The 13489-nt window shown below is 44.7% G+C and overlaps 1 protein-coding gene across 6 annotated transcripts in view; it reads right to left on the bottom strand.

The window, feature by feature from the left end:
• The window catches only part of SPATA13 (spermatogenesis associated 13), a 172158-nt gene that overhangs the window by 35290 nt on the left and 123379 nt on the right, over positions 1-13489 (bottom strand). For 4 of the 6 annotated variants that reach the window (XM_064409195.1, XM_064409194.1, XM_064409199.1 and 1 more), the window contains one exon: positions 7113-8909. In XM_064409195.1, the coding sequence (XP_064265265.1) occupies positions 7113-8909 (1797 nt within the window). Of the gene's footprint in view, positions 1-7112; positions 8910-10676; positions 10802-13489 lie in introns of those variants that run through there. The other 2 variants (XM_064409198.1, XM_064409197.1) reach the window with 2 other exon arrangements.

Here is a 13489-nt window from a genome sequence, read left to right as displayed (position 1 = left end):
ACTGTTGCGACAGATACAGATATTATGAAACTCTGGATAAATAAAGCGTTCCAGAGCAAATTTCTTTCTTTCTTTCTTTCTAGATTTTATAAAAAGATTCTAAAGTGTTAAGACAGCCCAGAGATTCCCTATTGATCCAACAGTAACAATTTCCAATAGTGACACCACAGCAATAGCTACTGTGGAAATGACTGCTTTTACTGCAAAAGAAAGCACACTTTCAGTAATTGCATCTTCAACCACAAACAAACAAGAATTATTAAACCTGTCCAATTCAAGAAAATATCCATCTATTCCTTTGTAATTAAATGCAAATTGCACAGCATTCTTTTTCTTTACATCCCTCTGCCTCCTCTGCCACTAACATCTTTCCTTTTTAATTATCCTTTGAGAAGACCCCACATGAATGCATTGATTATCTATCCCTAGAATACCAAAGGCAATTATACCAGTGGTCTGCAAGACAGTAAAATACCATCTATGAAACAACTGCAAAAAAACCTGCTTAAATTACACTTAGATACACAAGCAAAGCAGAAGCAATCAATGCAATACAACCATGGCCAACATTTACAGAAGTTTTAGCTGCTTGGAGGATAACCTCTCTTTTCTTTTCCCCTTCCTCCCCCCGCAAAAAAAAAATTGTGTGGAGCCACAGTTGAAAAATGTGCTAAGTGCTGCTTCTGAGGGGACTCCCTAAAGGAATAGCACTGCACCACACCAGTATAAGCTCACAGAATAGATGCAGGAAATATTATGCATTTTAGTAAAGAAAAATTATATTACTGTGCCCTGTGACATAACAAAAGAAAACCCCATTAGCAACACAAAGTGCTGTCGTGAAACACTAATTTTAGAAGTTTTAAAAATTGGTAAAAATTTTATATAATTTTCTGCTTGGGATCTGTGGAAACCAAAGCAATTGTGGTGTTCTAACTAACAAATACACCTATAAAACCACATTAAGAGATCAGACTATATAGATACAAAGAAAATTTAGCCATCTATTTTCTAAGGCCTTTTAATGCAGGTTTGCTTCATTTAACCTGATCCTTGAAAGCCAGCTTACCGCAATCAATGATAAAGCATAAAGCTTTCCCTCTCAGCAATATGCCTCACCAAGATTAGCGAGTTCACCTTGGTAATATCCATGCTTCACAGATAAGGAACAGACACAAAGCACTTAAGTAATGTAGAAGCATAGGGCAGCACTGGAAATGACAAGCGGATCTCATGATTCTCAAATCTGTTCCTCAGCCTCAAGGATTTCCTTCTTCCTCTTCTCCAATTCATTTCCAAATCCAAAACAACTAAGATATTTCCGAATGACAGAGGGGAGGAGTTTGCAGGGAAATGTACTTCCTTTGCAGAAATAATCTTATCACTCATATAAAAATGCAAATGTGCTAAAACCAGAAAACGGTTTCCTCTAGTTTTTTGGTGACTTGATACTTGGGGATGGCTGGATGATGGTCTTATACTGTCCCTTCTTTCCTTCAGAATCTGAACTGGAACTGCAAACATGCAGTGCATAGTGAAGGAGTATTCATATTCTCTGTTTCTTTTAGTTGTATAGATATTAATCAATCCTAAATAAATCCCTAAGTATTTTCTGAATTGACTCAGAACACCCCAGAACAAGTAACAGGTCTAAAAAAAAAAATCCCTTTATGAGGGACTTTTTTTCTTTTTTTCAGGCTATCTTTGTAACACCCACTGGCAGGTTTCAAAAGCCAGATGATAACCACAGGCTGGAAGTGAAACTTCATGTTAAGCAAAACATAAAAAGCCATAAGCCTCTGCCTCTCTTCAGGGTCTGTCCAAAATGAGGTCCTCTGGTTCCTCACTCTCTCCACCCTTCCAGAACAAAGCCTCATATCCCTGCCCAAGTCCCAGCAGCAGGCACAAATCCCAGCCTGCCAGGGGTGGAGCTGCCTTGGGCAACTCTGCCAACTGCTACTTCCCAGAGAATGGGGTGGGGGCAAGGCTGCTGCGCTCGCTTTTCCCCAGCACTCGCTGGTCTCCCAGCCTGCCACAGCATCCTGGCACCACAAGCAACAGGGCAGCCTCCAGATGTCAGAAAGGGAAAATGCAGGTGCCTCAGGGGAAACTCCGCAGCTGCCTCTGCTCACTTTGGAAATCTCCGCCACCTAGCATTGAGATGGATTCTCAGTGCCACAAACTCAACACTGCACTTGATGTAAGAAACCAAATCACATGGGCACAGTGCTGTTCCACTTTCTGGGGCACTCCTGATCCCAGGGTGAGCAACACCCGGGTATTACCGAGGTGCCACTGGACACCTACAGCGGAGTCAAATATGAGATGCTCTGGAAAGGCAGAGGTGCACAAATGCAATGAAAAAAGGGTGCAGCTTGCCCCAGGCTAACTGCAGTGAAGTCCATCTGAGCACTCCCTGTCACCATCCAAAACATTTCTGAGGGGATGACAGTAACTCCTATATTATCCTACAGTTTCCAGAAATGGGCAATTTTATTAATAAGTGCAGAGTTACTTGGTCTAAAATTCAACCCAATCCAGAATTCAGATTACTGTCACGACTGCCTCCTTCTTCTGCTTCTTCTTCTTCTTCTTTCTAGTAGCAGATACAGCAACAAATTATTATGGGCTGCACCAAATGGATGACAGCTCTGCTGCTGAGAGTTGAAAGTATTTTTGCTGCAATAGGAAGCTATTCCTGTCATTTGAGGGCTCCCTGCTGCCTTGTTGCAGCAATGGATTCTGCAATCTAGGTTTGTAGCAATGAGCAGTGGTTTTCAGTCTAGCTCTGGGCAAACGCATCTGGAAGTCACTCACTGAGTGACTATGGGGACATTGTGTGAATGCATCCTGACTTGTGCAGAGCAGCTCAGAGTTTAGTGCAAATCCAATGTTGTTTGGTCTAACTGAAACCTCAGTTTTCTGAAAGATGCTGCTCAGAGCCTGTGTCGCGGTTCTGCTGCTCTGTCCCCAGGCCCTGTAATCAGCAAGACCACACTCCAAATTACAAGCCCCTTAGGAGTAAACCCAGTTTAAGAAATTCATCCCACTACTTCACCTAATTTTCCTTCACAGTTTATAATATTTACAGTTATACATGTTAGGTTGATTAAGCTACACTCTAAATTGCATGTGGATGAACCAGAGGTGAATAAATCCAAAAGGAAGAGTTCAGAGAGCTGAAAGCAGCTAGCTCCCAGAAGGTGTGCTCATGCCCAGCCACACAGCACTCAGGAATTTGAGGCATGTACTAGAGATGATCACCCCCAGATCCTGGCTGCTGCTTGCTCCTTGCAGGCATTGAACATGACCACATCCAGCTACCACCTTTTGGTCCTTCACTATGAGGCCACTTTTTGAAGCTAAAAATAGTAAGGACAAACAGAGAGGACATATCTGAGTCCTCTGTATCCCACCCGTAAAGGTCCTCGTCCTCTTCATCTTTACAAGCTGTCCTTCAAGTTAAGCCTTGTGTGCTCAATATTCAGAGCCCAGAGATCTGTCCAGGACAAACCAGCTCAACTCTGCCAACAACTGAGCACTTTATGATATGGACTAGCTGGGACCAGTGACTTTTATATGGCATGAACATAAATGAGTTGACAGACAGGTCTTAGAACATTTAAAATATTGTCTGCAAATAAACTGTGACTCAATCATAATTACAGCAGAGTTACCTCTTCACTGTAATTTATCATGTACTTATGGTCATGCAGATAAAGTACTCAAGTAATAAAAAGTCTGGTGTATTGTGAAGCCAGATGCCAGCAAGGCAACCTAAATACCAAATGATCTAAGAGTCTGTGAAGGACTAGGCGAAATGTCAAGTAACTTTACTTTTACTTTTTTGTAACAAATGCAGAACAGTGTTTTGTTCAGTCAGCCTTAGTTGCTGGCACATGCCAGTCCAAAACAGACTGAATTTTCATTATTCCAGTGACATGGGGCTCTTCCCTTCATGAAAGCAAAGACCATGTGAAACTCTCCAAACAAGTACAAGTTTGTACTTAATCATCTCTTCACGCTATTTAAAATCAACATATTGAATATAAATGACAGTAGCATGAAGGAGACAGTGGCAAAGCACGGGATGTCACAGGTGAGCTTTGGTGACTCACACCTCCGTAGCTTCAGAAGTGCTGAGGCACAGATCCACTCAATTAGCTCTTCCCTGGGAAACAACCTCTATCAGGACCAAAACCCAAGACATCTCCCCTGCTCCAGTCCAAATCTTGCATTTTGGTGAGACCAAAAGAGTGAAGTGACAGCATCTCAGGACTCGATCACATAAAGGAAAAACACAAAAAACCCCAAAAAAACAAAACAAACAAACAAAAAACCAAACCATCAATTCTGATGAACAAATAAGATGATCTTGCAAGAATACTGCAAAATCAGCTTTACAGGGGGGCAGAAACACAAGGTAGAAATATTTAGTTTCCATACTTGGGAAAATATAGAGATGGCCCAAATTCCACAGATTTCATTTGCTGACTAATCTACTAGATGAGTGAGTAAGGAAATAAACTATACTTGCTTCCAGCTACAGCAGCCAGTCCTGAAAAGAGAACCTATTTGAGCCTGACTGGTTAGGACCTTCTAAGCTTTGTACTGAAATATGTCTTCAAGGTTTAGTGGCTGTACAGGAATACGTACTGGGTTATACATGAAATGTGGACAGAAAGGCAGATCCATGAAACATGGAAACAGTGCAGAGTTGTCCATCAACACAGTGTATTTAAGGTTCAGACAAAATTTTGAAAATGTGTAATGTCCATGGCTCCACACTACATCTCAAATGATTGTTGAGAGCAAACTAAGCACTCAGCCATCACAGAACAACTTGCTGGGCAGGTACAGTTCTGTAATGCGGAGGTGTAAGGTAAAAATGAATTGTAGTCAAAAGTTCAAACCCCAGTGACCTCATTGTGTGAGTATGTGGCATTCATAAAAGTGCCTACAGGCTGAATAAACTCCAATTAAAAAATAACGTGGCATAAGTATCTTTGGTGCCAAGCTAGCTCCATGCTGAGGGAAGCATGCTGTAAAGCAGGAAATTAAATCCCCCAAAGAAACAGCAGGAAGAAACCATACCACTCTACCTATTTTGCAGTCACTCTGAGTGCCACAGTTTTAGGGTTGTATATGAGAGGAGAAGCAGGCATGGAAAAATAAACAACAGACTTTATATCCTTTGCATAGTTAAATAAAAGCAGATCCTGTCCTGCATAGCTCCTGTTTCTAACCCACAGCTACACCTTCAAAAATTTTGGGTTTTGACATCAGAAGAGAGATCTGCCTGGATGCAGCTATGCCACAGCTGTTTTACAAAGCACAGGGGCGCCAGGCACTGCTCACAGCAGAGCGAGGGCTTACAGCCAGGGGGCCCGTTCCTGGCCACCACTTCCTCCATCTTTTCCTGGGATCCATCCCATATTGTCTGCCTGCCCATTACACAAACCCAGAGCAGCCATCAGTGCACACTCTGTATTTTAGACAACTGAAGCAAGCACTAAAGGACACTCACAATTACCCTAAAAATGTTATAATATAAAGAGAAAGCTTAAATTGCATGTTAGATAATAACAGAATGTGGTGTTAAAACTAAAAACTGCAGTTACTTTTATCCACCCAATGTACACATATTCATGTAAAAACTGTACTGGTTTTTTGGGAACTAAGGGGAAGGACCAGATTAATTTCTTCTGGGTCATGATGGCAGCTCACCACTAGATGGTAGATGAGTAGCATTAATTCCACTTCCCATTTTACTCCTGAGAAATACAACTGGCATCTATCCACACTAGGGCTCTCGCCTCTTCTGGCAGTGTGAAAGCTTCTCCTTGCATGTGAGTGAGAGTTTTGGAAAATATGGATGGCTGGAGCAATTCTATGGCTCCAGAAGAGGAATAACCTTCTGAGCCCAGACATTTATACACACTGAGTTTATTTTTTCAATCTTACCATTGCTGCAAACACAACAGTAAACAAAATTGCTTTTCTCCAGCAGAAGGACAATAAGCTCTGTAAACATTTACAGTTAGTTTGCAAAAACTGTGCCAAGCCTTTAAAAGTAGGACAGCTTCACAAACATTTTAAAACGTCACAGCATGATAGGCTGAAGCTTGTGCAGCTGCAGCAATGCCTTGCCTATCTCATACCTAAGACACTTTAGTCAAACTGAGGTGGCTTAAAAGATATGTCGGCTTTATTCTGTGAATGACTTGCATATTTATACAGATCCAGATGGATATTTGCCACAGTGAGCTGGGGCTGAGCTAAGCCTCACTGCTTCAGACAGGTGCAGGGTATGTCTGACAGCTCTTTACCAAGATCGCCAAATCACTGCAACTTCTCTGGTGCCAACTCACACCGTATTTTAGGTGGGGGCACAGTGTTATCATGTGAATTTATCTCAGAGGTGCTGCAATATATCAATCTACCCATTCACTCAGAGTATGAAATCACTCATCAGGTGCAGTGAGAACAACTGTGTCTTCACCAAAACAACAGTAGCAAACACTCAGCCCAGTGTCTAAAGTACTGCTGTCCGCAGTTGCCAAGCAAAAGAATAAGCAAGCAGTTTACCCTCAGTATGGTCATCACTGCACAGGGAAAACACTGGATATAACTGAATGCTTAAACCTCTGTACTGTGTCTTTCACGCCACACTGCTCTACAAATATTACCATGTTCTGCAAAGTTTCCACAAGCAAAGTGTTTTACAGTAAGTCAACACTACTTCAGAATACACGGACTCTTTAAAGTTAAAAAGACCTTTCAGTTGTGAAGGAAACACAGCCAGACCCTGCTCAGGCTGGTAAAGTCTGACAAGGACACATGACAAGGTGGTGTATCATCAGTGCAATGAACTGCCCTTGAAAACATACACAATACCTTTGCTGCCAAAACTTACTTTGATATTAATGTGCAAAGAAAAAATAATTGTACATTAGCATCCAAAGAGAATATTTAAAGGAAATAATTGCTGTCAGCATATTTTAGCAATAACAAGCTGCAGCAGCCATTACTTTGCATTGTTTTGCATTAATAAAGACAAAACCCAGTAGGGAATATACATCGCTTCTGAAGGATTTTGCTTGCTTTCTTACCTCTTCCTTTTTCTCTTCAGTACCAGAGGCTAAATTGAGGCTTAGCTGAGAGTGGCTGCTTATGCCACTGTCTTCATTTCCATCATCATAATACACAGTTTGCACTGAGTCCTGGAAGCAAACAGGATTCCTGCCCAGCTTCAGCCCTGGCACCTCAGCTCTCTCCTCGCTCTCTGATGAGCTCAGTGACAACGTGCTGTGATGGTTTGGACACTGGAAATTCATACTGCACTTGACCTTCCCTGCAGTGGGACTTTGAGGCTTTGGAGTAGTTGGCCTGACCGGAATGTGAATATTTTCAGCTTCATCTGTACACTGCTGAGTAGGTTTTGGTTCATCTGAGTCCGAATAAAAGACTTCATTGGGAAATGGACTAAGGTCGTCCAGAGTAGGTGAAAAGCTATCAGAGTCTGGGATACCTGATGATGTCCGGGGGCTTTTAGCCTCAGTGACTGCTACATTCATTTCAGCCCTTTTATCCTGAGCAATCACAGGGCTTTGCAGGTAAGGTGTTCCTGGCAAGGAAGAGTCTGGACTGGATACTGAGGAAGTGCATCTCTTCCTGCCATGATCCGTGCTACTGGAAACCCTGCGGGAGTAGTCATCGTGCAGCCTGCTGTTTGACCTTGTTCTCTGGGACAGCTCACTGGAAGAAGGAGCCATGTTCTTGGGGCCATCCTTCTTCCTTGCAACATCTGTAACGTTACTGACAAGTTTCAAAACTCGGTCAAAATCCTTTGCTCTGATAGGGCTCCTCCATCGCTTGGATCGCCTCTCAGGGTTTCCACCACTTTTGTCAGAGTCAGCAGAAGGAACACTCACAGTCCTTGCTGGTATCTGTTTTTCATTTGCAACCTTCAGATCAGCAAGGTTTGAGGTGGACTTCCGTTTGAATGAGCTTTTCTTCAGAAAGTTCAAATTATCTGAACTTTTGCTTCTCCAATAAATGATCCTGTTGTTTTCGGAGTCTTTCACCAAAATTTCACAGATCTTTGGCTCTGCAATGACAGGTGATGTCGGCCTAACACAGTTGTGGCGACTCTGAACTTTATCTGTGTCTAACAAGTTTATGCGGCCAGCACCGTAAGCCCGCCTGATGCTGCGGGAGCGATGAGTGTTCCTCAGGAAGGACTCATCACTCTCCTCCACATCAGAGCAGTCAGAAGCCAAACCATCCACTGCATTCTGGAAATCATGTAGAGGCCCCGAGTAGGAATACCTGTTAGTCTGAACTTGCACCACTGCTCCATTTGAACCATGTTTGCCTATGCTGCTGTCGTTTACAATATCTGAGCATTCCCTTGTTTGAGTTCCTTGCTGAACTGAAGATTTCAACTTCTTGAAAGATCCCATCTTTCTGATAGAAGAAAATGCATTCCAGGAGGATGAGTTACCCATCAAAACCAGAGAACGAGGCCTGTCAGAGCTGGAATTAGCTCGTTTCCGAGGGGTGGTGAAAAAGCGCATGATTTTGGAAGGGCTGAGCTTGTCCTCTTGAAATTCCTCCTCAAGACTGTTGCTGGTGCTGTGTCCCCCATTATGACTGGCACAGGTAGTCTGGTTTTGGGGCTCTTTATTATCCATAACTATACAAGTAACGGTGGTGCCATTTCCACAGCCATTTGGAAATGTTGTCATGCTCTCGATGCTGTAGGCATGGAGATGGAGGCTGGGGCAGCTCAAACCAACACTGCTGTCTCCACCAGCTGACCTCGCTGCCTCCCCTTCATCTGCTGCACCTTGGTTTGCCTTGCCCTCACATCGACTGGGTGAGCTGAGCTCCTCAGGTGGCGCTGCCTGCATCAAGAAAACAAAAGCCAACATTAAAAAATTTTCTTACAAAGTTCCCTACTGAAAGAAGTTTCAGCTACATTTTAGAAAATAAAGACACACACAAAATGAAGGAGCTCTTCTATGGTGAACAAAGGTGTGTTGCAGGGGTGCAGAGAAGGCATTTGTCACTCCCTCAAAGTATAACTGCATTTGTCAGCAATATAGCAAGAGACCAGAATAGTTTCAATATGTACTTGTTTCTCTAATGCTAATCAGCTAATAAATTCAGTATGACTAACACACCTACCTTACAATAGTAAATACAACCCTCATATGCACATAAGAGAAAGAAATTCCCAGTAATACCAATTCAGTCTTCCTCCTCATGTGCTCAGCACTGAGTCCCGAGACACATAGGAGGTCTTCATCTAAAACACAATTTTAGATCAAGGGACACCTAACTCTCAAACAGGAGGCAAGGAAGAGGAAAACAGGCATAATTTTTCCTAGACTTGCTTCTGTTGGAAGGCTGTGTGACACTTGACTGACTTGTCTGTCCCCTGGCACATAACATTCTAAGAAATTACATCAAGTGCACAGCAAAGTCTTTTTACCTACAAAAGAAAACAAGAATTACAAGCAGTACATCCAGAAGCCACTCTAAGCTACCTATGGTGACAACAAAATGAAAAGTTAAATCTGAAAGTGACTAGAGAGTTTGGGACATGCTGTAAAGGATCTCCTCCTCAGCTGAGCATGGGAGATCCAGCAGACCAGGTCACACTCCAGTTCCTGGGAAAGCTGTGGGGGGACCACCGGCCATGTGCCTCCTGCTCCAGCCAGGGGTCCTAGCCAGGCAGGCGTTTTCCCCACCATGGGAAATGCCCCGAAAACCACTGGGATGCCCAGTCTGAAGCTGGCTCCACCTTAAAAACAAAGCTCACAGCACGGCTCTCTCAGCAAGGAGCAGTGGGATCTTCGAAAACTTGTCACTGTCGGCGGGGTCATAGGGGCGGCGGGGGGCATTTCCCCCTCACCCGAAACAAGGAGAGAACGTGTACAGCTGTGCTTTGGGGAAGGCGGCAGCCCGGGACCCTTCTTTGTCTCTTTCCCATCGCAAGGGCCGCGGGGGCTCGGAGAGCAGCGGGGACGGGGAGTTTGGGCGAGGCGGCAGGAGGTGCAGGAGCCCGCCGGGGGCTCCATCGCGGGGACACCGCGGGGCGCCCGGCGGGACCCGCACAGCCAGCCCCACGGCCACGTGAAACGCGGCAGCTGCGGAGCCCGTGCCCACTGCCTTGCGGGCTGCTCCCTCCGGAGCGCACTTTGAAAGTTTTGCGAGCCTCGGCTCCTCCGCGGATAAAAGGATTTGCTCGCGGTTCAGAGCAAGACGCCCGGAACATCCCCCGCCGCAGTTTTTAATCCGCGCTACTGACGGGGTCGCGGCGCAGCCGGCCGGGCAGCAGGGCAGGGCAGGGCAGAGCCGGGCCGAGCCCCGCCGCCGCGGCTCCCCGGCCGGACAAAAGCCCGCCGGCCACCCAACCCTGGGCCGGCCCTTGAGCCCTGGCACCGCTCGCAACCTTCCACGCGGAAAGAAAACATCGAACGATAAACCAGCACAAGACGCTGCTCTCGGCAGAGAAGTTCCCAGAGAAAGCGGCTCTGGGAGAAACTGCACCTGAGCGGGCAGAAGGGGCGCGGGGTGAGAGGGGAGAGAGGCGGGAGAACAAACACAACGAGATGAGATGAAAAACCCAGCTCGTAGCGTGGAGCCTGAAACAGCAGCGCCCTTACCTGGGGAGAGCCAGGGCTCCCCGCCGCCGCCGCCGCGCGTCCCGGCCGCTGCCCGCTCCCGCATCGCTATGGCAGCGGCGCCCGGCGGGGCGGGGCGGGGCGGGGCGCGGCGCGCACCCCCGGCGGCCCCGCGCCCGGCAGGGTCCGCTCCGCCCGCCCCGCTGCCTCCCGCCGGGGCTCCGGCGCTGCCCCTCGCTGGAAGGAGCCTGCCTTCCTTCCCGCCGGCGGAGGAGCGAACGGCCGCGCAGCGATGGTCACGTTTAGGAGCTTAAACATTTCCTCGATGGTGCCCCGCCCCGCCTCTCCGTCCTTAGGTCTGTATGCCCTGCTCACGAGTGCAGCTTGCACGGCTCATTGACCAAACTCACGCTTGGTTCCCAGGCTCCATTTCTGTCCAAAACCTGGATAACTTTTTGGCTTGCTGCTATTCCTCAAACTTAACAGCAGAAACCAACATTTTATGCACAATCTGAACAGAGTTCATATACTACAAGGAAAATTTTGTGAGACAGTGTCTTAAAGCCCTGTGTCATGACTCCTGGCAAAAGATCTGTACAAACTGGTAGCCCTTGCTCAGAAAGTTTATTGTTCAAAAAATATTTCTACACTTGGACTGGAACTGTAGATATAATTTCAACAATCTTGTTGAAGCTCAGGTAAGATACCACGGGAAGTTGAGGCAAGACGGACTGCATGGCAGAGCAGATGCCCTAAAGAACTAGCGAAGGGCACCAGCCCCACTGCCTCTCCTCCGAGACTGGTGTGAATGCACATGCAGTGTAATTAATTCTCTGGAGAGCAGTACAGACACATTCTCAAAGGCAAGGTGTACTTAGGGAATGAGGCAAACAAATGGGCTTAAGGGATGCAGGTCAAATGAGGTAGCAAATAACTGGGAGTGACCACAGAAGTCTCCAGCAGTCAGCAGCAGCAGGCACAGCCTGCCACCAGTCCTGCTCTTGCAGCCACATTTTTCTGGTGCATCCCATGGAAGGAGCGAGTTTGGAATAATGACTCAAATGAGGGGGCAAGGTGGTTGCTCTACAGTGCTGGGCATGGGAAGCAAAGGAGAAATAAATGCAGATTAAGGCTGAAAATGCTGACATTGTATGGAGAGGGTCCATATGGACCATGGCTGGTGATCTGTGTTAGCTTGGGACAGCCTGGGGAAGTTCTAGGGTCAGTGCAGAGAGTAAGCATCTGCTTCAGACCTTGGAAAAGAGACATTTCTGAAGGCAAACTCAGTGAAGTTGGTTAAACAGGCAAGAGAAGGACCTCAGTGGCAACATTATGAGGAAAATTTCATTTATATGAGACAAGAAGTGTGTCAGAAGTTAAAAGCCCCTTTCAACAGTTCTTAAAAACTTCTCTCACAGCCTCCCTGGTATCTGTAAGGATTTGTGCTGGTCACTCAGAAACTTCTAACAGCGTTATTCAGCCCTGCATTTCAATGGGTTTGTGTTCCTATGTCCCTTTGAGTTTCTTTCCAGAGATATCCCAGGTATATGCATCACCCTCCTTCTGAATATACTTTTTAATCTGCAACCTCTGCCCACTCAGAGAAAGGAACTTTCAGTTCCTTAGGTGTCCTCTATTGACCAGCTGGACAGAAAGACAAAGCAGAGAAAAGTTGAATTGAGACACTAATTTGGTTCTTTCCTTTATCCAGCAAACAGTGTTTTGGAAATTTAAGAAATCCTGATAACTGAGATCTGAAACCATCCTTTAAATGTGTTTGAAGTTCATTAACAGATTAAACAGGCTTGAAGAGCTAGAAATTATCAAAGGTATTGACAGATTAACAAAGTGCTCACAAAAACTTAATTTCCTTAGAAAGCCACACTAAAACTCATTTTGATAATAAGAATTTATATTACATGTTGTGATTTTTAAATGTCACTACATTTAAGGAAGAAAATACCTAGAAAATTGCAGTTACAGATATAACTGTATCTAGTCAATTAGACGTTTGTCAAGTTTCTAAAAGTAAATAGTTTTAATCTTCCAGACATGTTCATCATAGCTTTTCTGCTGATACAGTGGTAAAACCCTCTTCTAAATCTTGCAGGTTTACTGATTCAGTCAACCCTTCCACATGTGCATACTATTCAGAGAAGCTTGGATGCAGTACACTAAAGAGTGTGTCTGAGAACAGGATTAACTTCCTGTATTGGAGAACCAATAATTAACAAAATCTTTTCTTAATCTGAATTCTTTTTTTTTCTTTTATGGCTGATAAGTTGTATATAGTGTTCAGGTGCCATCACACCAAGGTCTAGTAAACTAGAACAGAACAGACTTTATCAACTGAACTGCCATGAAAAAAAAGGCAAACCCCTTTTCCAGCTATAAACTTAAAGCTTTTCAGTTTCATACAAGCCATAGTGTTTCCTCAAACAAAAGTTTCAGATTAGTCCTTCCTGTATTAAGGTTTTTCAACAATCCTAAAAAAGCAAAATGCGAGTACTATTACCATCTGCCATTGACAATCCTTGCTAATGCAAACAAATCCATAACACTTGCATGGGTATTTCTGGAAGACTGAGCTATATACTCTGTTATTTACAGGCTAATGTTTTGCCTCCAGATGAACAACAAAAGCTGCAGTGAACAGAGGGCCAGTGCCAGCAGTACATGTTATGGTTGACTAAGTACAGCAATTTATGAAAGAAGGAACTTCCAGAAGAAATTCCAGATTGGTATATGCGTGAGATTTCTAATAGTGATTTGACATCACACTTAGCACAACAAAAATGAAATGCTTGTTTTAGAAGCTCTAAATCTGTTCTTTAAAAGAGGTTTAATGCACATGT

This window comes from Passer domesticus, chromosome 2, assembly GCF_036417665.1.
Source record: "Passer domesticus isolate bPasDom1 chromosome 2, bPasDom1.hap1, whole genome shotgun sequence".
In the NCBI taxonomy this organism is placed as follows: domain Eukaryota; kingdom Metazoa; phylum Chordata; class Aves; order Passeriformes; family Passeridae; genus Passer; species Passer domesticus.
Note: the sequence above shows the minus strand (reverse complement) of the source record. Positions and strands in the feature narration are given on the sequence as shown.